The sequence below is a fragment of the Onthophagus taurus genome, chromosome 6 (assembly GCF_036711975.1).
Source record: "Onthophagus taurus isolate NC chromosome 6, IU_Otau_3.0, whole genome shotgun sequence".
In the NCBI taxonomy this organism is placed as follows: Eukaryota; Metazoa; Arthropoda; class Insecta; order Coleoptera; family Scarabaeidae; genus Onthophagus; species Onthophagus taurus.
Genome location: NC_091971.1, coordinates 29,357,123 through 29,384,215, shown reverse-complemented (window position 1 = coordinate 29,384,215; position 27,093 = coordinate 29,357,123). Strand labels below are relative to the sequence as shown.

Genomic DNA, 27,093 nt, shown 5'->3' with positions numbered 1-27,093 from the left:
TAATGATTTAGATAATGTGTAAAATAATGTATTTTGTATTTTCTTTTTTTTTGTGTGTGATTGGAGAAATGCAGATGTGGAGCGAATGATGTAGGGTGTTGCTCCGAAATATTTTTCTGTAATTACAGAACTGTTTTTTTTTGTAGCATCGCAATACTTATTGTTTTCTTTACATTTATAGAGTCTAATGCCACAAAGGAACCTTAAGTTGGGTCTTTTGAATGTTCGGTCGCTCCTACCTGTTTTTGCAGATCTAAGAGATTATGTCGAATCAAATCAGTACGATATTTTTTGTTTAGCTGAGACTTGGCTCTCGGAGAATATAAACCTAGGCGTTGTTACGTTGGATGGGTATGATTTTTATAGACGGGACAGAGTTTCAAGGGGAGGTGGTGTCGGGATTTACGTAAGAAAAACACTTAGAGCTGATGTGCTCATGTCTTCCGACACCATAGAGCAGGTCTGGGTTAGGTTTAGGGTTCATAGGGTTGTTTTGGCGGTGGGTGTTGCCTATAGATCCCAAAGAGTTTATTCAGAATACTTTGTTTCCGAACTTGAATCACAATTGTCGACTGTTGTCTCAACAGTGGATAGAGTGATACTCACGGGTGATTTTAATTTGAATTTATACAGCGGTCATAGCAATAAAGCGGATAAGCTTGTCACAACCGTGGAGGCATTTGGCTTGACTCAGATTATTAGCTCTCCCACACGTGTTACTAAGACTACTTCGACAATTATTGACCTCGTTTTTGTGTCCGACGGTGACGGCATTGGGGATGTTAGTGTTGTGCCGTCAGCGGGTATGTCTGATCATGAAATCGTTTGTTGCGAATTGTTTGCAGAGTATGTGGTGTAGCCGCCTGCTTCATTCACTAGGCGTATCTTTTCTAATTTTGTTTATCAAGGGTTTTTGCAGGATCTATATGCTATTCCTTTTTTTCTAAGTTTTGATATGATTGATGTTAACGACAAAGTAAGGTTTTTGACGGAAAATATTCTGACACTTTTTGATGCTCACGCTCCAGTGCGAACTTTTAAAGAACGTGCTGCCCCGGCACCTTGGATAACGGACACAATAAGGAGAATGCAAAAGCTTCGAGATAAAGCATATAAAAAATATAGATCATTAAAAACAAATGAGTCTTGGCAATACTATAATGATATGAGGAATTATGTAAAGGGAGCCATAAACAGAGAAAGAAAGGCGTATGTTAGTTATTGTATGGGATTGGAAACTAATCCATGGATAGCGTTGCGGAAATGTAGAATTTTAACTCGCACAACTGACAGTATCCCTGAGCAGCTTGCTGACTCGGATCAAATTAACAACTATTTCACAAATATAGCTCCTCTGAATGGAGACATTGACAGAGATCTATATCAAAACATATATTCAATTTTGAATGTGTTAGTGATGCTAAAATAGAGGAAGTTATTAACTGCATAAGAAGCAACGCCACAGGATTAGATGGACTTAATATTAAAATGATTAACTGCTGTTGCCCTCACATAATACCTCAAATTAAAGACATAGTTAATTGCTGTTTGTCGGACGATCGATTTCCAGACGCTTGGAAAAAGGCGAAAATAGTTCCATTACCAAAGAAAAAAAAGCCAGATTCATTTGCTAATTTACGTCCGATTAGCATTCTACCAGTGCTGTCTAACGTGCTGGAGAAAATTATGTGTGAGCAGCTCCAGGCAAACATAAATTGTTGCCAGAAACGCAATCTGGTTTCAGAGCGGGTTATGGCTGCGCTACGGCTTTGCTTAACATAGTGGATGATGTACTGAGGGCGTCCGATAGCGGTAAAGTAACGGTACTGTGTTTGCTTGATTATTCGAAGGCATTTGACAGGATGAATCATAAAATGTTGTCCTCAATTTTGTAGCATATTGGGGTGAGTCAACCAGCAGTAGGTCTTTTGATGAGTTACTTGTCTGATAGGGAACAGCAAGTCGTAGTAAATGGTCGCTTTTCTAAGCCGTCATTTGTCAAGGTCGGATGTCCTCAGAGATCAATGATATCTCCCTTGTTGTATAGTATATACACAATTCAATTCAAAGACAGAATTCGGTATTGCAGTGCCCATTGGTATGCTGACGACACACAAATATACCATTCATTCATTGAATCGGAGGTGGATGTGGCGTGCGCAAAAATTAATGAAGACTTGCAAAGGTTGTTACGGGTTTCCGAGGGGCATGGCCTTTGCATCAACGCGCAAAAAACAGAATTAATGCTGTTTGGTCCCAAAAAACTTAAAATTAAATTACAAAATAAAATCAAAATTGAAATCAACAATAAGCAATTGATAATTAGTAAATCAGCAAGACTTAGGAGTAATTTTTGACGAAAATTTAAAGTTTGATTCTCATGATAATAAGTGTGTACAAAAAGCATATGCGTCATTGAAATTGATTTATTGCAACCGAGAGTACATCAATAGAACAACTAAACGATTACTATATGACAGCATAGTGTTATCGCACTTTAATTTTGCGGATTGCTTCTATTATCCGTTTTTGTCTTATGTACTAATTTTTCAAAAGAAGAACAAGATTTACTCAACAAAGGACATAAATACACCATAACACCTGGGAGCCTGAATTTGCCGGCCTTGGCGATCGAAATTGAAAACGCAATTAACAACACAGAGAGGAAAGACGACTTAAGAAAGGACTTTGTGGTGCTGATCAAGCGAAAAGAACGTAAAACTCAAAGTAGTTTTAATAACCATATAAAAGAGATTCATGAAGAGGAACACAGAATTTTACGTAAGATTAAAAATAAAATTAAAAAAGATTCTTTAGTTATTACAAATACAGACAAAAATGCAGGTTTAGTTGTTTTAAACAAACAACTATACATTTCTAAACTTTACAATTTTTTAACGACAATACCTTTTTTGAAATTAAAAAGAATCCTACTAGCGCTTTTCACACTAAAATAAAAAAGATTCTTAAAGAATGGAAGGAATTTTTTAATAATAACATAAACAATTTTAATCTCTTACCCATGAATCCTAAAACACCTTTGATTAAGCTGCACAAAGATAATTCTCCCATTAGACCTATTATATCGTCTATTGACTCAAGCACATATAAATTATCAAAGTTTTTAATTCAATTTTTCAAACAACATATAAATTTTAAAGCAGACTATTCTATTAGTAACAGAACTGATTTAATCAACACATTACAAAACATAAATTTACCTAAAAACTTCACTTTATTATCTTTTGATGTTACAAACCTTTACACTAACATTCCAATTAATGAAACACTTGATATTGCTAAACAATTGTTAAATAATAAAACAGACTCAATAAGCGCTCAACATACTTACAACTTACTTAAAGCTTGCACTGAACAAAATTTTTGTCAATTCGATAATAAATATTATAAATATAACAAGGGTTTGCCTATGGGATCCCCCTTGAGTGGTCTTCTCTGTGACATTTTCCTTAATAAATTAGAACATGAATTGTTGGTTGATAAAAACACCATTAATGACAATATTGTTTTGTGACGCAGATATGTTGATGACATCATAATAGTTTGGAATGATGATGGTTATAATTTAATAGAAGATTTTCATTGTCACATCAATAACTTACATAACAAATTAAAATTCACAATAGAAATAGAAACAAATAACAGAATAAATTTTTTGGATCTTACTCTTATTAATAACGGAGAATCTATCGAATTTCAGATTTTCAGAAAACCAACTCAAACTGACACCATAATACCCTTGTTTATAGATGATATACATATTTATCCAAAGAATTTAGTTCGTGGTCGTGATGCCTAGATGGCAGGGTGACTTATGTGTCGCCATTCATAAATTTAAATTGTACTATACGCGCGCTAACACATTACTACGAAAAACGTAAAATAAGTTGCATATATTTTAGTATTTCTTGCATAGAGAAAAATCGATAATGGTAAATTGGTTAAATATGACGCAGCGACGAGCTCTGCATTCGGCGTGTTTATATTTTACAATACTAAAAACTGAAAAGCCACCGTATCTATATAGAAAAATAGTATTTCGATCAGACGTACACACAATAAATGTCCGTTTTAAAGGTACACTAACTCCTCCTCTACACTCGCTTGAATTTTTTAAAAGTTCGTTTACGTATCAGATTACAACAGTTATTAACAGTCTCCCGATAGATATCAGAAGTTGTAATACAATAAGGTCATTCAAAAATAAATTATTTGTTCATTTATTTAGTACATAATTTGATTTACGATAATATAGCAGCCGTCGCCGTGACATCGCTGAGTTTAAACATTAGAGGGTGTGCAAGGTTCTCACTACAGATGGCAGTATTATTTGCTGTTTTTTTTGAATTATTGTTTTATATTATTATGTTTTGGTTGTATTATTATTATTTTTTGGTATTATTTTCGTTATTATATTACGTATCTGTTTTTTTTTCTCGCTCTCTTAAGGTTAAGTTGAAAATCAGTATTATACTGAACTTCGCCTTTTCGTTCATCTTTTTATATGCATAAAATATAATTTGTATAATGTATATAGGTGTAAGTGAACGAATAAAGTCATTTATTATTATTATTATTATTATTAATGTGTCCTTCAAGAATAATACCGAATTGTTGAGACTATTCGTCGGTAGGTACCGATTTGTGGACGCCAAATTTTTTAAGTAGGTGTATGAACTGGTTTTATAAGAGGACACCAACTGCGTTAATCTTTTTAAGAAGTTTTTTTAAAAGACTATATTTCATATACTGAGTAAGGCATTGAAATTGAGACTACCTAATAATAACATCAATTTTATCAAAAAAGTTTCATAAAACTTTCATCGTATAAAGGGGAAAGTATTTTGAACTACTTTTTATTGCATTTTAGAAGCGCCATCAATATTTTTCATTTGTTAAGTATGCTTTTCTAAAGCGGCCCTTATAAATCATATTTGATATCATATAGATCAGTATTGACAACACCTTAACATATTTATAATAATATCAGTGTACAGACAGTGTAAGGTAAAAAATTTTAGTGACGGTAAATATTGATGGAGTATTGATAAAAATCAGGATTTTTTGATTTTCGGGTATCTAGGTATACTGAAAATTGGAGGGGATATTGATAATACTATTGACCGTGTAGGGTTGGCGCCAATATTTCCATCAATACTCAGTGTAATAAATTCAACATTCAAAATTAAATACCTACTTTTATTTAATTGTAACAATAACAAAACATGTCTATCAACACTGAAAAACCTATGTTATTTTACCCTTTAAAGCGCAAATTATTTTTTCGTTTTTAGAAACGATTTAGTTGTGGTAATGCAGCTATTTGACCTTATTGATAAGTGATCTCTATAGAAGCCACTAACCGTTAAAGGGTTAACCCAGATGATTTGAAAACAGGTTTAATTCATATTTTCTACATTACACTCAGTTCAGTTCAGTTCAAGCCGCGCGCCTGTAAATAAGTGGTGAAAATGACCGCCCCATTACCTGACGTTGTTGACGTTCAAGACGATGAAGTTCATCTAGTTCATTCAGTTGGTCTTGTAGGAAATATACAGGGGGTGTATCTGAATGACTGCAACAATCACCGTCATAAGAAAAATCTAGACCAAAATTGAACGGGGATGGTTATGTTTAGTAACTTAGAAGAGTAGGTTGAAAGTACAAATAGGGTCAAAACGTGCCCTATTATGAGTTAAACATATTCCCCAAATTTCATTTTCCTAGCGTTTATGGTTTTTGAGAAAAAAAAGTTAAACCAAAATTTTCCGCCATTTTTGGAGGGGTGTAGCTTCTTAGGGGAGCCGAACTCGCCCATGGTTCATATATCAAAGTACCCTTAAAATTCACTAAAGAATCACCCCTTGAAGTTTGTTGCAGTCATTCAGATACACCCTGTATAAAGATTTGACAGATTTCTATTACAGCTTTGCTGATAGTTGCTGGGACATTATAACAGAAAACTTCAAGTCTTCAAAATTTCTTTCTGTGGCCAAGTACCTCAGGGTTAAGGCTAATCTTTTCCTAACACTTGTACGTTCTCTCATATTGTCTTTTCAAAAATGGTTCAACCATCTGTAACAGTTTGTTAAAGGAACTTTCACCCATTCAAAAGTAGTTCTTGAAATCATCAACATCGCAGAGGTTGATTTCTATCAACAGTACTAGATAAGAATATTCATCTCTCTTCTTCAACCATTCTTTCATCCAGTGTTTGCGTTTCACTCGAAGAGTAGTTCCAAGCCCCAAAATAATAGCTACGCAAGCTTTTGTACGATTATCCTTATTTGGAAAGGAAAACCGGCAAATAACCGTGTAAAACTACGTAGATTCACCCTGTACGTGGTAAAAAGGTAATTTATTGAGCAAACTGATTGACAAAACTATTGACAATAATGTTGATCGTGTAAGGTTGTGAAGTGTTGAGACTGGTTACCACGAGGATTAATGGTTGTATTGTCAATACTGACATTGTCAATACTATTGATCGTGTAAGGGCCGATAAAGGGTATATGGTTTTTGAGAAGCATGTTTTTCGAAGAAAGGGCCAACTGAAAAGTTACCTATAATCCCACACAATATATTAACTGTCCAACGTCGTTAGTAATTCATTTCACGTAACCAATAACAATTTTCTAGTAACCAATAATGGATATCATTCCTGAAGCTCTTGATGCAAACAGCGTACTGGTGAAATTTATGGCCATGTAAAAATCTAAGTACACTGCGTTGGGATACAGCAGAGGTATAAAAAATTACGCGAGAAGAAATATGTGGATTATTACGAACAACAGCTTAAACATTGAATTTCTTGTTGCGCCTTCTTCTCTATTGAAGATCTTACACAAGTGTGTCTGTCTAGAAATCTTTGTTCGAATACATTTTGGGCAACATTAATATCTTTGACTGCTCCATAAACAAAAGTCATTTTAGTTTATTCAGCAATCGTGTCCCTTTCCATGCATAATTAAAATAAGCAATAAAGTTACTATTTTACAACATAAGTAATTTGTAATTTGCATTTATAAGTAGTTAGCAGGATTTGTCATGTTTTTTGTTATTATGTATTCATGTTTTATTCATGTTTTCATTATGTTCAGTCAACACAATAACGTCACCTTAAAAAAGTTCAGTAATATACAGGCTGTTTCTAAATTAATGCGACAGATTTCAAGGAGTGATCTTTCAGCAAAAATTAAGGAGAGTCTTTCATATAAGTTGTTGTTCAAAACCTCTTCCCTACCGAGTTACAGTACTCTAAAGTTAGGGGAAAAATTGTTTTTATTTAATAAATCCAGTATGGAGGAATTTAGAAGATTGAAATTTGGCAGGTAACTGTTGTTAATAAAATGACACTTTTTGACGATTTTTATAGCCCGAAAATGTTATTATAAGAGGCTGAAAAAATCAACCCCATAATACTTTGCATTAGAACTTTTTAATACGTCTACATTTTTCTATTTAAAAACTTGATTAAAATAGTGGGATTCAATACGCGCCTTTTTTGTATCTTGACATTTTCTCCTAAAATTGTTAGTTTGATCACAAAAAAATAAAATAATATACAGGCTCAAGTGAATTAATTCAGAGATTGGTTATTATTAGTCAAACAAATGAAGTTATGTCAAATTAACAATTTGTTAGTTGTAAAATGTCAAGATATAAGAAAGTTGCAGATTTTTCCCTTAATTTTAGAGGGCTATAACTTGGAGGAGAAGGGGTTTTGAACAAAAAGTTATATGAAAAACACCCCGTAATTTTCGCTGAAAAATCATCCCTTGAAATCTTTCACATCAATTTAGAAACACTCGTTAATAAAATCAGAAATACATACTTTGTTTTTATTTATTTAATTGATTCTAATTAATATTTCTTAATTTTCGTATTTGTATTTTAACCAAAGAATTCTCAACGACGAAATAATAAAGAACGAATTTGTTTACGTGAAATCGTTTATCCAAACTCGAGTAGTTGCAAAAAAACTTTGTTTATACTACCTACTCGTTTGATATGTGGAGGAACGCTCGGCGCTACCACGTCTGGAATTAAGTCTGCAATAGGACTAACAAAAATCAAAACTCGCCATTTAATTAGCAAGGCAATTTTTGGTTCTCTGTTATAAAAAAAGGACAGATATTTTTTAAAATATTTAGATGTAATGTTTAATGTAATTAAATATTTTATAAGTTAAACAATTTCGTGTTCAATTACATGACTTCACTTAATCTTTTATTCTGAGTATGCAACTTCTACTACAAGTTGGATTTTCAATTTTATTCAATTCATTCATAAATGATCTTTTTCTCGTTTGCCGTTAGAGGCAGCACGAGCTAGAGCAACCCAACTCGTCCGGTTGGATAACTATGTATATCTATAAACAAGGATAATACCTTGTGACTCACATCACAATAGATCTCATAAAGCTGCAGCTTTTAGAGCTTATCTTTATAGATGTTTTAATACACCACTTTCTGATAACGAAAAACAAACAGAATTGAACATAATTAGATCTATAGGTTTAAATAATGGTTATGAAATTCAGGAAATTGATTCTTTAATCAATAAATTTTTAATTAAACAAAATTTAAAATCTACTACCTCCCTTCAACCTACCTCATTGTCAGATAACAATAAAATATATAAATCTATTAACTACCCTGGTCCGATAGCTTACAATATTCAGAGAATTTTTAAAAAATATAACATCAACATATCCTACAAAAATAACAACACTATACAGAAAATTTTATTTAATGCTAAAGATAGATTAGATATTTTGGATCAAAATGGTGTTTATAAGTTGGAATGTAACACTTGTGGAGCCACTTACATTGGCGAAACAGGAAGATGTCTTAAAACAAGAATAAAAGAACATATTCAAAGAGAAGAATCCAATTTTGGTAGACATTTAATGACTTATAACCATGAATTTTACATAGACAATATGTCTCTCTGTTGCATAAACAAAATAACCCTTATTTTGTTTTTAAGCTTAATTTATTGGAATCGTACGAGATTGACAGGTTCAGGTTCAACAATAATAATGTGGAATGTCTTAACGACCAAGTCTTTTACACAAAAATACCACTTTATAATTGTTTATCCAGTCCGTTTCCCCAAAATACCGAGGAGTAGTATAATTAGCCGCAGATACTATCCGCAGATTTTGGGGTCCTTGCGGCTACTCCCAACTCCTTTCTAGTGAATCCTACCCATTTGACAATCCTTTCCTTAGTTCAATTAAAAATTGTTTTCTTTTCATTGCTACAGATGAATAATATTTTAATTTTTAATTATTTTTCGTTTGTTGTCTTTTGCTTTTCATTTCTGATCAGACATGTGTGACATTCTTTCGGAACACCCCATGATATTATTCTAAAAATACGCCGTTGTGGAAAAATTTTACTTTTTAAGAACTTGTTTTATTTCTTTCTTGAACCATTTGGCCAAGAGTTTTTAACTTGTATTCGTCGTAGTTTTAAAGTGTTTTTTGTACAAATAGTATAAAAAGAAAATTTTTTGAAATGTTAACTTTAAGGGGGGAACCACATTAGGAGGCTCATTTTCATTGATCTTTTAGGATTTTTTTTGGGTGGGAAGAATTGATTAGAATTTAATCAAATTTTGACACTATTTTGTTTATAGTTCGAACAACTTTTGTGAATTTTTTTGAAAAATTTTATAGAAAAATAACAAAGTTATTCACTGATGTCCGCTGGACGTCGTACCTAGAGTTCTCCAATTGCGGGACGTATAGCCATTTCAATTTTCATCTAATATCGAAAAGCTTTTCATTTTAGGTTAATAACTTATTTTCTAAGAATATGAACCTCACTGCAGGTAAATGTAACGAAAATGAAAAATTTTGCAGGTATTGCAAAAATTTACTTAAAATTTCACTTTTTTTTTTTACTAATTATGCAAAAAAAAATTCTTTTAAAATCATGATATCATCTCAAAAGTTGGTTCATATATTTCGTAACAACGTTATTTCATAAAGAATCATACTATCAATTTTCATAATGATTGGTTCATTACTTTTTGAGTTAGAGTTTCCGCAAATGTGAAAAAAGTCATTTTGTGAAAAACGCGTTTGAAAAAAAAATCTCGAAAACTAGAAATTTAGAAAAGTTAACAATAATATAAAGTAGTCACCGATTAATCCGCGATTCCAGCACCATACATGAGTCCTTCTTCTTCCTCATAGGCTTCATTTTGCGCTTGCAGCATTGCTTTTCGAGCTTCCCGACCTTCCTTCGACTTCAATGAACTACGTCGATTCTGTCGACTCACGCGCTGGTTATCTATTTGTTTAGCGTACTGGAAGCTTTGCGTACCTACTACAATTCCTACTTCGTTCATGATCATCAGAAGGAGTGCAAATGTTTAGGAACTAATCGCCAAATTGTGAAATTAAAGCTTTCATTTGCGTTTCGCGTGTGGCCACCTAAACATCTTTCCAGTAATTCATCCCTTGATAAATCTTCATATATATGCAGAATTTCCTGCTGTATGTCGGGATGCAATGGAGTAGAATGCGGTGCAAGCTCCATACCAAGAGCTGTTCGCCACACGCACCAGCTGTCTTCTCCCTATGGGCAACACTCGTGTCGAGGATTTTCATCGGTGGATATATGTACATAGATAGTATGTCGCCATAATCGCTGTTTTCATATTTTCTACACTATCGATGTATGTCTTCGAATCGCTAGTCCATAGTAAGTGCTGAGCTGTTTCGCTAATATTAATAATTTTTTTCGCTAATAATTTTTCACAAGTAAATCACGCGTGAGTCACCTGATTCATATGTTCACGTAAGTGGTATGTGTGACCCGCGTGGTATAGATCGTGAGCGGGCATAAAAAAATCACTAACGCGCACATCTCTAGTATAGGCTACGGCAAACCGCTCGGTTCCATGCTCATAAAATCTAAAGGAATGCGAATTTCGGTTTGTAATTTTGACATCAATAAAAAAAATCGATTTTTTGAACCTTTTAATGTGGTTTCCCCCCTTAAGTTAATAAATAGACTGCGTAAGTAATAATAATTATAAATTTTATATTTTTCAACACTTATTTGTATAACTTTTTCAATTTTCTTTGTTGTTTAACAACATGTTTTTTGATGATTAATTTTTTGATGATTATTTTTAAAATTTTTGATTTTAATTTGAAATTGTACGTCTTCTTGTAGAGTTCAAAGCTCTACATGATTGAATAGATCGAAACATGTCAGCTTCTAATGAATAAATAGTTTTTAACAAGTAAAAGTACAAAATTTATTACTTTCAAATCAATCATTATCCTGTTGAAAGATGAAATCTCGCAAACATTCCAATTTTTATTTAATTTTTTTATTTAATTACTTAAAATTAGTAAGACTCAAGTTTATTATCTAATTAAAGGTATTTATGAATGTTTTTCTAACAGCATACCAACTCTTTAATATAATTTCGCGTTTTACGATTTCACGTAATGATTTTCATGCTATATCAAATTTTGCTATTATTTTTCTCTGTTCATTTGAAATATCAGTTGACTTTCAATCCACTTTTTTGAAAAAAACAGCGCTTAACAATTAAAAAGGTTAAAAATCTTGTATAACAGCAATTATCTACAGAAAAATACAATCTTGCAACCTGTATGAATACTGTTTTAGCTGTCAACTGTGAATATAATGCTCTTTAGCATACAATTTTGAACTATATAGGTAGGAAGACATCCACTTTTACTTTCACTCTTTTAAGTGAAATAAATCATCAAAAATATTTGAAATTTGTACTCCAGTCTTGAGTAATTGGTGATTAATTAATTTCTTGGTGGGTGTACGAATAATACTTTAATTAGATTGATTTAAATAAGATTTTTTGTTATTGTCATAAAGATGTACAACAAGTTGCATAAGAATTGCATGACAAGCAACTCGTGTGTGTAGCTATAAAAGATCTGTAGAGTTAATATTTAATAAAGTTATATTTATAATTGTGCGACTCATTATTATAACATGGCGCAGTCAAGGAAGAACTAATTTCCAGTTAGAAGATAGGAAATATAAAAAAAAAGTAAAAAATAACTGAACAAAAGTAAAAAATACAAAGTGAGGTTAGGAAAAATGGAAAGTGTGGGAAGATTACCCGACCCTATGAAATTTGAAGGGAATCTCAATGAAAACTTCAAAAGATTTCTCCAAAAGCTGGAAATGTATTTAATAGCATCCGAAAGAGACATGAAACCAGATAAGATAAAAATAGCAATACTATTAAACACAATAGGTAATGAAGGAATAGAAATATATAACACATTTAAATTCACTGATGCAGAAAAAGATAAATACGATGTTGTGGTGGATAAATTCAAAAAGTATTGTGCCCCACGAAAAAATAGAACATATGAAAGATTTGTGTTTAATAATCGAGTTCAAGATCCAGATGAGCCGTTTGATAGTTTTCTGGGAGATTTAAAGAAATTGGTTCAGTCCTGTGAATATGAAGATCAGGAAGAATCAATAATTGTTGATAGAATCATTCTTGGAACCAAAGATGTCCGATTACAGGAAAAATTATTAAATTACCAAATGCCGAAATTAGAAGATGTAATTGAAATGTGTCGAAATGCTGAGATAACAAGAAAACATATGGAAAATGTTAGAAATAAAGATGAGGCACACATAGATGCTATCAAAAAGAGGAGTATAGGAAAAGAAAGGAAAGAAGAAAAGAAAAATCAAGTAAGAAAATGCCATAAATGTAATAAATCACATAATTATGGAGAGTGCCCAGCCTATGGACAGAAATGTTTTAAGTGCGGAAAGCAAAATCATTTTACGGCTGTATGCAAAACAAATATAAAGAAAGTTCGAGAGGTAACCGAAAACGAATATGAAATCACGAAAGATGAAGATGAGAAGATGTTAGTTAGTAGTCTGGCAATGGTAGGTGAAATTACTATTGGAAATAAGTCAACTTGGTTGGAAAAAATAAATATTGAGGGTAAATGGGTGCAATTCAAAGTGGATACAGGATCAGAAGTAAACATCATCCCAATGCAAATAATTCCAAATAAGTCGTTACAAGAGACAAAGGTTATTCTTGAAGCATATGGTGGGACGAGATTAAAGCCGGAAGGTAAAATTAAATTAAACTGTGCTCATAAATCGGAAAAAATAGATTTGGAATTCTTGGTTATAAATAGAGATGTAAAACCATTGTTAGGTTTGCCTAGTTGTTATAAGTTGGGATTTATTAAAGATACTAATGAAATAGTAAAAAATACAAAAGAAAAGTTTATTCAAGAAAATATAGATGTATTTGAAGGATTGGGAACTTTCAATGATTTATGTAAAATAAATTTAAAAGCAAATAGTGTACCCGTTGCTAAACCATGTAGACGTGTTCCGTTAATTATAAAAAAAAAGTTATATGAAAAACTGCAAAACTTAGAAAGACAAAAAATAATTGCTAAAGTAACTGAAGCTAGTGAGTGGGTTAATCCTCTTGTAATAGTTGAAAAACCTAATAAATCGTTAAGATTATGTTTAGATCCACACGAATTAAATAAATGTATAGAACGAGAGTTTTTTGAAATCCCGAGTTTAGAAGATATTAGTAGTAAACTGAATGGTAAAAAGTATTTTTCAGTATTAGATTTTAAAGATGGTTATTACCAAATCAAATTATGTAGTGAATCTAATAAACTTACGACCTTTTCCACCCCATTTGGCTCCTACAAGTTTCTGAGATTGCCTTTTGGTCTAAAAATAGCACCTGAATATTTTCAAAAAATAAATAACAAAAATTTTGGTGATATTGAGAATACAATCATTTATTTTGATGATTTGTTGATTGCAACAAATACGTTACAAGAACATGATGAAACTTTAAGAAAGGTTATACAGAGGGCAAGAGAAAAAGGTGTAAAATTCAATAAAGAAAAAGTCCAGTTTAGAAAAGGTAGTGTAAAATACATGGGACATATTTTCAGTGCAGAGGGAATGAGACTAGATAGTGAGAAAGTGAAAGCTATAAATGATTTAAAACCACCTAATTCTAAAAAAGAGTTGCAAAAGCTGTTAGGCTTAATCAATTATGTAAGAAAATTTATTCCCAGATTAGGAGAAATAGCTAGTTCATTGTGTCAACTACTTAAAAAGGATGTAGAATACCAATGGTTGCATGTACATGATAAAGCATTACAAAAAATTAAAGATGAGATTAATAAAAACACTACTTTAATGAACTTTGATGATAAGAAACAAATTGTTATTCAAACAGATGCATCTCAAAATGGTATTGGGTGTTGCTTGATGCAGGATGACAAGCCGGTGGCTTATGCATCTAGAGGACTTAATGATGTTGAAAAGAAATATGCAGTGATAGAAAAAGAGTTATTGGCAATTTATTTTGCAACACAAAAATTTAACAATTACATTTACGGGAGGACAATCAAAGTAATCACTGATCATAAACCTAACGTTAGTGTAATGAATAAGGAGATTTGTAAAATAAACTCGCCTCGTTTACAACGAATACGATTAAAGTTGTTAAAATATGACATTGATATCGATTATCTGCCTGGTAAATACTTACACGTTGCAGATTATCTGTCCCGAAATTATAGTAATGAAATTGGTGAAGTTGATAAAGATCTGTCGGAAATGGTTCATACAGTTGAAAGATATATAAGAATGAGCGAATCGAGAAAAATCGAATTTAGACATGAAACAATGAAGGATGATACTTTAAAAGAAGTGATCAGAAGTTATTACCATGGTTGGAATAAAACTTATAATGGAGAAATGAAAGTATATTTTCAAATACAAAGTGACATAGACGTGCATAATGGAATGGTTTTTGTGGGAGATAGAGTGGTCGTACCTAAATCATTAAGACAGGAAATGTTAAAACTTTTACATGAAGGACATTTTGGTATAAACAGGACGACTGCGAGAGCTCGTCAAGTCTTATTTTGGCCTGGTATGGCTAGTGACATTAAACAAATGATCGAACGTTGCGCAGTTTGTGAGAAATACAGATACGCAAACATGCGAGAACCTCTTATACCACACGAAATCCCAAACTTGCCTTTTCAAAAGATTGGATTGACATACTTCAGTATGGTAATAAGTCATTTTTAGTTATGGTTGATTATCTGACAAAGTGGTTAGAAATTATACCTCTCAAGTCAAAACAGAGTTCGGACATAATAAATGCTTTTAAAAATGTGTTTGCAACTCATGGTGTGCCGGACATTGTTGTGTCGGATAACATGCCCTACTCATCCTTTGAATGTAGAAAATTCGCAAAAGAATATGATTTTGAATTTAAAACCAGCAGCCCGAGATATCCAAGATCGAATGGTTTGGCAGAACGCTTTGTTCAGACAGCTAAAAATATACTTCGTAAAACTAAAGATCTTGATGCTGCTTTGATGGAATATCGAAACACACCAATTACAGGGTTAATGAGATCTCCTGCTGAACTTTTGTTTTCTCGAAAGATTAAAACGAAGTTACCCATAGTAGAAAAAATAAATGAGGAAATCAAGAGTTTTAAAAATGATTTAAGCAAGAAACAAGAAATAATGAAAAAATACTATGACAAGGGAACAAAACCATTAAAAAACTTTAATGTGGGAGAAAGCATAGTTTATAGAAAGAACAAGGAGTGGCAGCCAGCCGTAGTTATAGGTAAACATGAAAGTCCAAGATCATACTTAATAAATACAGGACTGAATGTACTAAGAAGAAATAGTCAAGTCTTGAGAAAATCAGTAACTGACAGACAACTACCTACAAATATAGAAGAGAGTACGATTCCTCCTGCTCTTCCAAAGGACATTGATTCTAATCATGATAATAATAAGTTAGGTGATAAGGTAGAAAATGCTATTGTACCTTTAATTGCAAATAATGAACAACCAATTGTTAATCTAAACACTAAGCCGTCCCGAATAATGCGAAAGCCGACTAAATTTAATGATTATGTGATGTATTAACTTGATAGGGGAGGTGTCATAAAGATGTACAACAAGTTGCATAAGAATTGCATGACAAGCAACTCGTGTGTGTAGCTATAAAAGATCTGTAGAGTTAATATTTAATAAAGTTATATTTATAATTGTGCGACTCGTTATTATAACAGTTATTGTTTAAGAGATAGGTACTAAGAGTTTAAGATTTATAGTTGTTTTAAGACAATTATCATTTTTTGACTTAAACTTTAACGTTTTCAAATTAAAAACTGTAATCATAACATAATACAAACCGTTTCTGTTGTTCTTGAATCTGAGGTTTAGCAACTTTACGTCTTTTCGGGCTGTAAGTAAAGAATTATAAATAATAACATGTAACAAATTTGATAATTTTACCTATTATCATCTTCATCATCATCAGATATGCGATAATTAACAATCACTTTGCATCTTCGTGTTCTTTTTCTTGGCATTTTCCTTTAATAAACACCAAACTCACAATGTTAAGAAATAAAGGTTGTATGATTAAAACTTAAAATTTACTGACTAATTATATTATGTGAGTGATTTAAAGTAATGAATAAAACAAGTACTTCTCCTAATTTGTTTTAATTTATCTTTTTACACAATATTAAGCCATCCATAGCTGTTTTCGTTAAATTTTTAATGACACTTGACTGCACTTGACAGTGTAAGCAATGTGTCCAACCTATATGTGAAAAATTACCCTAAATTATTATAGTTTATAAATATTTCATGACATTTTTATATAAAAATTAATATAATTATTTATAAATTTTTAAATAACTCTCATTATATTTCGTCGTTTTAATAGCTAATCATTAAATATGTTTCTAATAATAATTATATGAGGTTTCTAGTAAATGGCAAGAGATGGCACCAATTAATTTAAATTTTGACATTTTTACCCAACTTTATAATGCTTTTTATTATTTGTCCACGACTACCATATAATATATACCTTATGAATGAGTTTTCTAAAACAAAATGATAGTTATTTTTCACGGAGTGAATAATAATCATTATTCACGGGCATTCATCAGCCCCAGGGATCTTTGATAGGAGAACTTGGGACTGATTGTATGTCGAAATCCCCCCGTAAGATGGCATTAGGTCTATACTGAAATAATTTAATTAAACTAACAATTTTATTATTAATAGTGGGAATGATGAGAGACAGCAATAACAATTATTGCTAGTATCATTCTTTTAATTTAAAAAGTATAGATTACAATTCGTTTTATATTTTTAAATTTGCTGCTGAATGACAGATGAAAACGTCATTTTAAAGTGATTTTTCGGTAAGAGTCAAGGTAAGAGTATAATAAAGTAATAATGGTAGGATTAAATAATTAGATTATAATCGACATTATAACATTGTTTCAGCTAACGTTATAACTGGTTGGAAGCGCGTCAGATGCAATCTCACATGTCATATGATGCAGTGATATTCAAATGTGGCGGAATTATTTGACTGGTGTAATTGCCATAGGTAATTGCATCTGAGGAATTCCCAACCAGTCGGAACGTTAATTGGAGCCACATAGTGGTTGAAAACCACTTTCCAAACAGTTATTCTGTGGTTGGAGCTTGTATCTGAATGACTGCAACAAACTTCAAGGGGTGGTTCTTTAGTGAATTTTAAGGGTACTTTGATATATGAACCATGGGCGACTTCGGCTCCCCTAAGGAGCTACACCCCTCCAAAATAGCAGAAAATTTTGGTTTAATGTCTTTTTCTCAAAAACCATAAACGCTAGGAAAATGAAATTTGGGGAATATGTTTAACTCATAATAGGGCACATTTTGACCCTATTTGTACTTTCAACCTACCCTTCTAAACTACTAAACGTAACCACCCCCGTTCAATTTATGCCTACATATTTTTTATGAAAATGATAAATACATTGGAAAAATTTCAGTTAGATAGATAAAACTATTCTAAAACTTTTTTGTCTCTCTGATTTTCTTCGAAAATTAATAATTTCTGAGAAAAAAAATAATTAAGCAAACACTAACTGTTAAGCTGTATGGTTGTTAATCGAAAGTTGGAATGAATTTTTAATGAAAAAATCTTAGTAGGCTTTGCAATATTTGTCAGAAATATTTTTGTCGTTTAAATGTCAGTGGTTTTCGTACTATTATTATTGTTTTATTATAATTTTGAAACGTCGAGTGAACGAGCGTAAATGTGTTAGAACTTTATTTAAAAATTAATTTGAAAAACAATAATAATAGTAAGAAAAACACTGACATTTAAACGTCAAAAATATTTCTGACAAAGATTGCAAAGCCTACTAAAATTTTTTCATTCAAATTTCATTCCAACTTTTGATCGACAACCCCGATGTTTAACGTGCAGTATTTGCTTTATTATTTTTTTTCTTAAAAATTAGTCGTTTTTGGAAAAATTTTAGAGAGACAAAAGAGTTTTAGGATACTTTCATCTACCTAGGTAAAATTTTTTTAACGTATTTATCATCTGCATAAAAAAAATATTAGCAAAAATGTAAAGGGGGTAGTTACGTTTAGTAGTTTAGAAAGGTAGGTTGAAAGTACAAACAGGGTCAAAACATGCCCTACTATGAGTTAAACATATTCCCCAAATTTTATTTTCCTAGCGTTTATGGTTTTTGAGGAAAAAAAATTTAACCAAAATTTTCCGCCATTTTTGGAGGGGTGTAGCTCCTTAGGGGAGCCCAAGTCGCCCATGGTTCATATATCAAAGTACCCTTAAAATTCACTAAAGAATCATCCCTTGAAGTTTGTTGCAGTCATTCAGATACACCTGTATAAACCCAATACACCTGTATTCTAGTGGTTCGGTTCTTAGCTGAATAATTCCAAAATATCCCCAACAGATGGCGCCACATGCGTTCAATTTTTAGTACGAAGTTATTGTTTAGAGAGTTGCATTTCTACATGATTTCTACGAAGCTATTTTCTATGGCATTCATGGGTAACCAACTTGACAGACTAATAATAATTATTTGAAACGTTAAAATTTCAAAAAACGTCAATTTAATTCCATTTTTCTTCAAACGTCATTAAATGACAACTTTGTTGTCGTGTTTACTCGCGGTAGAAGTAAGTCATTGTTGCATAACGACGGTTGCTAAGATCAACATAGCAAAAAAGTACTTCAGCGTTATGGCGCTAAAGTAAATTTCACTTTAGCGCCATAACGTTGAAGAACATTTCACTTTAGCGCCGTATTATTTGCAACGTTTGAAGAAAAAATACTATGTTTTATTCGGAAGAGAAGCAGATTCGTTTGTGGCTGGTCCGTCATTGCCGGACTCACTTCGTTCGTCCGGCAAACTGTCGGACACGCCACAATTTTAACGGCTCATCTGTCATTAGCGACTCACTGCGTTCGTCGCTAAGCGACAGACCACGCCATAAAAAGCACTGCTTCTCTTCCATATAAAACAATATACTATTTTTAGGAGTTTCTAAATGTTTGACATTAAGGGGGCGGTTCAAAGCGTCCATTTTTATATACGCCGGGAGAGGTTACGTAGATGTACATTCACGACTTAATGCTACATATTTATAAAAAAGTAAATACGTAGGCTTGAAGTACATATATTACTCTACGGAATGACATATTTAGTATTCTAAAATAATCATGACGCTGACAGAAATAAATTACGAAAGTTAGTCATAATAAGGGCTTAATACAAATCGTTCTCTAGAAGAGATTAGGGACTTAAACGAGGTGGCAAATATGTCATCTAATGCTTATGTATCTTAGGAACAGATTCCGTATTCGTAAAAGTGCAATAGCTGTGTGATTATTTCATGAATGTATTTTTTCTGAAGATATGCGATTTTGTCACAATTTTTAGTCATTACGAAAAGGTGTAAAATGGGTTGCCTAAAATCGACAAAACAGTACTAAGTAAACCTTTGGCAATTACTTTGTAGATGGCTTTAGGTACTAATTAAAAATTAAAAAAAAAAATAAATATAAAAAATAATTAATTGCCAATAAAATGTTATAAAACGTATTATAAATTGATTACTAATCTTGAGTTGGTAATAACATTTGTTCATGGCCAATTTCTCTTTTAACTACTGAGTAAATAAATATATATAACAGATAGAAGATTTGTAGGCAATTATGAATGAGTTGCTGATCACAGTCCTTCCGCCCTAATTTTTAGTGATTATATTAACACTGAGAAAGTAAGAAATAACACAGCAAATTGTTATCAAGATATAAGAACATAAATAATCTAAAGTAAAGTAATAATAATTTGTAATAGACATAGATAACAATAATACTATTTATTCACAAAAAAAAAACGGTTCTACATTATAAAAAATAATAAAAATCAATAACAACTTTAATTCTATTTTACAATAAAAAAAACCATCTTAGAATAACAATTTTTACAAAACTATTTCACAATAAAAAACCATCATATACAGGGTGTTTCGGTGACTCGGGGAACAAATGTAACCACATATACTAGAGTGAAAATGATGACGATTCATGTAAAAAAAATTAGTAAAAGTCCTCAAATTGCAAAGATACAGGCCATCAAAGTTATGAAATTTTAACATATTTTTCTAAATATCTTAAACACTATTTATGGTAAAGCGTTGAAATTTGGTACAGCGTAAACTAACATCACGTAAAATCATTAGGCAATTTTTGAGTTGGATCGGTACGCGGGAACAATGCTATACAGGCTGTTCATAAAGTTTATTTGCTCAGAACTTTTTTATCCTATCATTACCCTACATTTATTTTTGCATTTTCTAATAGTAAATTTAGTTTAGAAACTTTTATCACTCTTAGAGAATATTGATAAAAACCACCGTTTCCGTATTAAATGCAAAAATGTTAGACTCCGAATTCAATAACACTAAAAAAAATAAATAAATAAATAATTTGAATTAGCAATGACAAGTGAAAATCGAACTGAGCTGTCATAACTATTATGTATGCAACATGTCCAAGTATAGATTTAGCTAAATCACATTTTTAATTTGTTTTAGTTGGTTTAATAAAAGAACTCAAAAACAATAAATTAAAAATCAACACTAACCGGAATAATAAAAAAAGTACATAAAATAACAAGACAAGTAATAAAAAATACTAAAGGATGTTCAAAAACTTAGATTTCTTTTTTTTAGTAATAGCACTATTGAAATCGGAACCCAACATTTTTGGATTTAACACGAAAACGGTGATTTTTATGAATATTATCTAAGAGTAATAAAAGTTTCTAAACTAAATTTACTATTAGAAACTGCAAAAATAAACGTAGGGTTATGAAAGAATAAAAAAGTTCTGAGCAAACAAACTTTAGGAACAGCCGGTAAGCATTGTTCCTGCGGACCGATCCAACTCATAAATTGCCTAACAATTTTACACGACATTGATTTATACTGTACCAAATTTCAGCGCTTTACTGTAAATAGTGTTTAAGATATTTGGAAAAATGTGTTAAAATTTCCTAACTTTGATGGCCTGTATCTTTGAAATTTGCAGACTTTTACTATTTTTTTTTACATGAATCGTCATCATTTTCACTCTAGTATATGTGGTTAAATTTATTCCCCGAGTCACCGAAACACCCTGTATACAATATAATCAAGTGACGAATTCAGTAATGTTGTAAAATTAAATGCATGAATATTGTTGAAATATTAATCATTGACTGACGAAATAAAAACCGATTTTTTTATCACTTTTATGAACCCAAGAGGTTCGAATCGCCACCTTAAAGAAAATACTAAAGAGACAAAAAAGTACCACTAAAGTATGTGCTTATAACCCATATTTTTTTATGTTAATATTACATAGCGTTAAAAAGTTCTTATAAAATAAATCAAGGGGATGGTGAATTGCATCCCCTTAAGGTGAACGCGCACCTAGCCGCACCGCACGAATCGCCCGAGCCGCACGAAACGAGTTTGTGTACGATCTCGCACACCTATTTGAACCGCACGCGCCGCATCGAACGAACCGCGTTGTTCGCACCGCTTTGCAGTATTATGTAGTGTCATTTCTGTCTATACGTCTATGTCGAAGTGAACGCGTATAATGGAAATTGACCCTATTATTGTCAGTACTTTATTAATAGAGGATGAAGAAAACGAAATACCACAAAGGGAAAAAAGAATTTGGGTTCATAGTATTAACTTAAAAAGGCAATGGTTTGGAGAATACTATTCGTTATATCCTGACTTACTAAAAGACGATAAGCGTTTTTTTAAGTATTTCCATATGACTCCTCTCAAGTTTAGGCAGCTGTTAGGTATGCTAGAACCGCACATAACTAGACAAAATACAAGGTATAGGATGGCAATTGGACCAGAAGAAAGACTAGTTGTTTGTTTAAGGTAAGAATATATTTAGTTTTATTTTATTGTTTAAATTAAAAATTCGACTTGACAGATGAATACCTGTTATTCATCTGTCCATTCGAATTCGATAGAATTTGAATTAACAGACAAAGTAGAATCGTTCGATTGAGGTAGGGATTGAATTGTTTCTTCAGATATTTCTCGAGCTGGTGCTGTCGATGTACCAGATGCATCCTCATTGCTAAGTTCTAGTTCTACATTGTGAACCATGTGGAACAAGTCCGCTTTTATCTTTAGCTGCTTTCTGACTGGGAATCTTTTAACAGTCTTTGCCATTGTCATGAAAAAATCTATCAACGGATCTGAGGTCGGAGTTTGCGACGAGCCTGAATTTGTTGACGTTTTCGATAAATATTCTTGAAGCACTGTCGCAGCGGTGGTCGGTTGGTTGTTGATTGATGGTGCTCTATACGGTGTAAATCTCCGTTTCTGAGATGTAAGTGGAGTGGACTTTTTTAAATTTGACGAAGACGAATCGGAAACTTGTGAATCCCCTTCGGGAGAATCAATTAATAAGTCTGGACTTCTTATATCCAAATGATTTCCAATAGGTCTTAATATGTTTGACCTCCGATTCTCTTCGTCATTTAAATATGGAATTAGGAAACTCAGCTCCTGAAAATACTTTGGCGGTTTGAGCCTATCTGCCGACTGACCACTTTTACATTTGCGAAGATTTAAAGCTTTCCGAAAGTTTTCCCTGATTCTTTGCCATTTATCTTTACATGTTATATCTGCAAACGTATGAAATACATGAAATTTTTAAGTTAAAAATGAGTTAAGCTCCTAGGGTCGTTCCTAATAAAATAATTTTGCAGGTTTCTGACAACCGGGAATTCTTTTACATCTTTAGCTGATAACTATCGATTGGGCGAGACTACAGTACGAGAAATAGTATACTCTACCTGTGAAGCAATTTGGGCCTTTATACAACCAATCGTAATGCCCACACCTAACGAGAATTTGTGGCTTTCATCGGAAGCACAGTTTCGGGAAAGATGGAATTTCCCAAATGCAGTGGGAGCACTTGATGGGAAACACATATTGATCGAAGCACCACAACATAGTGGTTCTAATTATTTCTGCTATAAAAAACACTTTAGCATTGTGTTACTAGCGCTAGTTGATGCAAATAAAAAATTCATAGCGGTAGATGTTGGTGCTTTCGGCAAAAATTCTGATGCTAGAATATTTCAAAATTCAAATATGGGACAAAGTCTCAGAGAAGGCAACTTTAATATGCCCCCACCAAAACCGCTACCTGATGGAAATAATTTACCACACGTTATCGTTGGGGATGAAGCGTTCCCACTGTGTACATACTTAATGAGGCCGTATTCACGTGATGATGTAAAAGGAAATGAAGAAAAGAAGATTTTTAACTATCGATTAAGCCGCGCAAGAAACACGGTAGAAAATGCTTTCGGATTATTAGTAAGAAAATTTAGATTATTTGAACATAAACTACATATGTCTCGTGATCACACTGTAACAATTATCCTAGCAATATGTGCTTTACATAATTTTTTAAGAGAAGACATATGTTACTGGTCGAAAAATGATCATGTAAGGCTGAGTGACATGCGTGGAATAAAGAACATGAGGGGAGCTAGAGGAAACATAAGGACCACGGCTTTAGCAGTCAGAAATACATTCAAGGATTATTTTTGTTCAGAAGTTGGATCAGTGGAATGGCAGCGTCGAAGAGTTCGAGAAGGAAAATTACATTGATATACAGAGAAGCCAGAAAACTACCGACGAATGTCGCTTTATTACGATCTTGACTTTTTATGTGAAATAAGATTAGATGTAAATACAAAAATAAAAAAGTTTATAACTATAATAACATTAGTTTACATAATATACAATCGCATACTCAAATTCTGTTCCCGTCAGAAACAAGATGGTGAACTAAAACCTAATACCGTTTACAATTAATAAACGAACGTACCAGGTAATTTCATAATGTTGCCAATCTCCTCCCAAATATTATCTCGTCGCTGTTGATTACTATAATTATGATGTTTCAAATTATATAATTCCTCATAATTTTGTACAAGAGAAATAAGGGTACTTTCCATCTTGATAAAGTCAAGTTACGTTGTAGTTGACTTACTTGACGTTATCAGAATCGCCCTGTACACAGCGAACGTAGTGATTCTGATGACGTCATACGCATTCATATATTGAATTCGTACATCCACAGCATTTTATTAAAATGCGGCTGTACGATGCGGATAGGTGTGCGGTACTACATAAGATATCATATAAAAAATTCTAAAATTCGTTTCGTGTGTCGCGTGCGGCTAGTGCGATGCGGCTAGGTGCGTGTTCACCTTTAGAAGGTGCTAGGGAAGTTTAAGGTATGGTTGAAAATAAGGTATCAGCCAGTAGTACATACAAAAATTCAAATTCTATGGTTTACTTATACTCGAAATAAAAGATGAAATGTAAATTTTTGGCTCAACTTTGACAGCTCATAGCTCGAAAACAAAAGAGTTGGGACCCTATGTTTATATAAAAAACTTGTGTTATTTTGGCAAGTACTACATCCTAGTAAAGCTTCCCGATTAAAAACTGATCCACCCTGTATATGGCCAAAAATCTGATTCCTGTGGAATTGGGTCGAAAATGTTTAATATTGTTGTAATACATTGTTAATGTTGAGTTAGGATCTAATACTGGTAAAAAAAATTTGTGTTAATCAAAATTTAGGTAATAGAAACATTTGAATAAATAATTGAAAATAAAAATTAATTGTTTAAAAGTAAAAATGTTAAGTTATGAAAATAACACCAACTATAACAATATTAACATTTCGCAAAAAAAAAAAAAGAACACCAAATAATATCGAGAATAGGCATCGCGTAAGGCTAAACCAGAATATATTCCTCAATGAATAAAATATTTCAACGGTAGGATGACTAATTGTAAGCTGATATAAAAAAGCGTCGCTATGAATAACTGAATTGAACTCTCGACGACCTCTTTTAACCAACAGCGGAACTATACAAATTTTTTTTGCACTTTTGCGAACATCACGTGATTGAACCGCGACCTTAAAAAAACCTAAACAAATTCCTGTTTTCGGACACTCACTGGAAATGGCCTATATTTCCTGATTACAAATCGTAAAGAAAAGTACCTCATTTCTTTATAGCAACCATTTCTTTATAGCAACCAAATAAACAATTAATTATTTATTAGAATAAATATTAAACGTACAATTAATAAGGTTAGATATGCTTATACTTGATGTACACTGTTGTAACTGTAAATCACCACATGTTAGTGACGATTTTGATAACACCTCCTCATGAATCACTACTTTATTTTTTTTTCGACAATTTGATTCTCGAGCTCGTCGTGTACTTTTTAAATAATTTCTTATAAAATGTAGGTAATTCATTTAAATTGAGTGTCCGAAAAAACTTCATGTATTATTCGCGTTTCTAATCTCGGCTTCGCCTCGATTAGAAAATTCGCGATTCGTAAAGAAAAAAGTATACTTTCTTTACTTATAATACAAATAACTATTTTCGTATGATTTAAGCATAAATTAATTAATTTTCGTAAAGAAAACGACGTTTTATAAAACTGACATTTAATTTTGACAAATTGTTGTGAAGTTAGTTACAGTTAGTAACATTGAATTTGTGTCACATTGACGTTTAACCGTTATTCAAAAATTTATTTAAAAAGTAAATTTATGGAATCAATTTCAATAGTCGTGGACAAAGTATAGTATTCTACTCGCATATAATGAGCCTTTATTCACTTAGGTTAATTATGCCACTCGCTACGCTCGTTACATAAACTTAACCATCGTGAATAATAGCCCTCCTTATATGCTCATATAATAATATACTATTATTTCTAATTTCTATCACTTCTTCCTTCAGTTCGATTTGTGCATCGCTAAAGATCGGATGTGTTTTGCGATCGCGCGGCAAGTGTTTTATTTTACGCTTTATAAATCGTTTATAGATGATATAAATAATAATAATAATAGGACATTATTTCCAACAGGTACTACCCAGTTACAGGAAATAGTATCTTAAAAAACAAGTTTCGTAAGAGACGCTTGAAATGCACGAATTTTTAGTTGAAAAACGAGTGGCGAAGCCACGAGTTTTTTAATGAATGAGTGCTTTAAGTCTTATGAAACGTGTTTTTTATGCTATTTTTTGTAATTCGCGTTTTTATCCTTTTTTTTAGCAAAAATAAAATAAATTTTGACAATGTAGGAAAATAGGTATGCAGCAGTTGGTAACACCGTAATACTTGAAAATAGAAATTTGAATTGACAATTAGAAACTGTCAAAACACAAAATGTATTCACCTGAAAAAAATGTTTCATGTACACCTCCCAAAATAGGAGAAATTACTCAGTGTTCAATGTCGTCATCATTGTGGACCTTGTATTCGATGCTAAGAACGTGTTTAAACATCCATAGACAAAAATTGTCACATTGACAACTAGAAAAATTAATGACCCAATGTCTCCAACTTGAACTGGTTCCATAAAATGTTACTGAAATCTCATTACAGCATCGGATGCTGTAAGGAGTCTCATTATAGCACCCGTTTGAGTACTGTTAGAGCTTTCGTTACCGTCGCGAATTACAAAAAAAATTATAACATCACAACACTTAAATTTAAATTAACTACATGAAAAAGATATAGCTATAAGCAAA

The 27,093-nt window shown here is 32.1% G+C and overlaps 2 protein-coding genes across 3 annotated transcripts in view; one reads left to right on the top strand and one right to left on the bottom strand.

Annotated features, from left to right (window-relative positions):
• The window catches only part of LOC111420035 (E3 ubiquitin-protein ligase RNF4-like), a 32,960-nt gene extending 16,263 nt beyond the window's left edge, over window positions 1–16,697 (bottom strand). For both annotated transcript variants that reach the window (XM_071196336.1, XM_071196337.1), the window contains exons 1-2: window positions 16,388–16,697; window positions 16,285–16,335 (exon numbers count right to left, since the gene is read on the bottom strand). In XM_071196336.1, the coding sequence (XP_071052437.1) occupies window positions 16,285–16,335; window positions 16,388–16,464 (128 nt within the window). In that variant the 5' untranslated portion in view covers window positions 16,465–16,697. The remainder of the gene's footprint in view (window positions 1–16,284; window positions 16,336–16,387) is intronic.
• Window positions 16,698–21,883: 5,186 nt separating this feature from the next.
• On the top strand, window positions 21,884–24,176 carry LOC111421481 (uncharacterized). Its single transcript, XM_023054646.2, has 2 exons — window positions 21,884–22,372; window positions 23,215–24,176. The coding sequence occupies exons 1-2, from the start codon at window positions 22,074–22,076 to the stop codon at window positions 24,125–24,127; spliced, it is 1,212 nt and encodes a 403-aa protein (XP_022910414.2). The 5' UTR covers window positions 21,884–22,073; the 3' UTR covers window positions 24,128–24,176.
• Window positions 24,177–27,093: the final 2,917 nt, after the last annotated feature.

Excerpts from the sequence above, each read along its gene's own strand:
- LOC111421481 (XM_023054646.2), top strand. The coding sequence starts at position 22,074 with ATGGAAATTGACCCTATTATTGTCAGTACTTTATTAATAGAGGATGAA. Across the intron at positions 22,373-23,214 it reads AGACTAGTTGTTTGTTTAAG|GTTTCTGACAACCGGGAATT; the intron begins GTAAGAATATAT and ends ATAATTTTGCAG.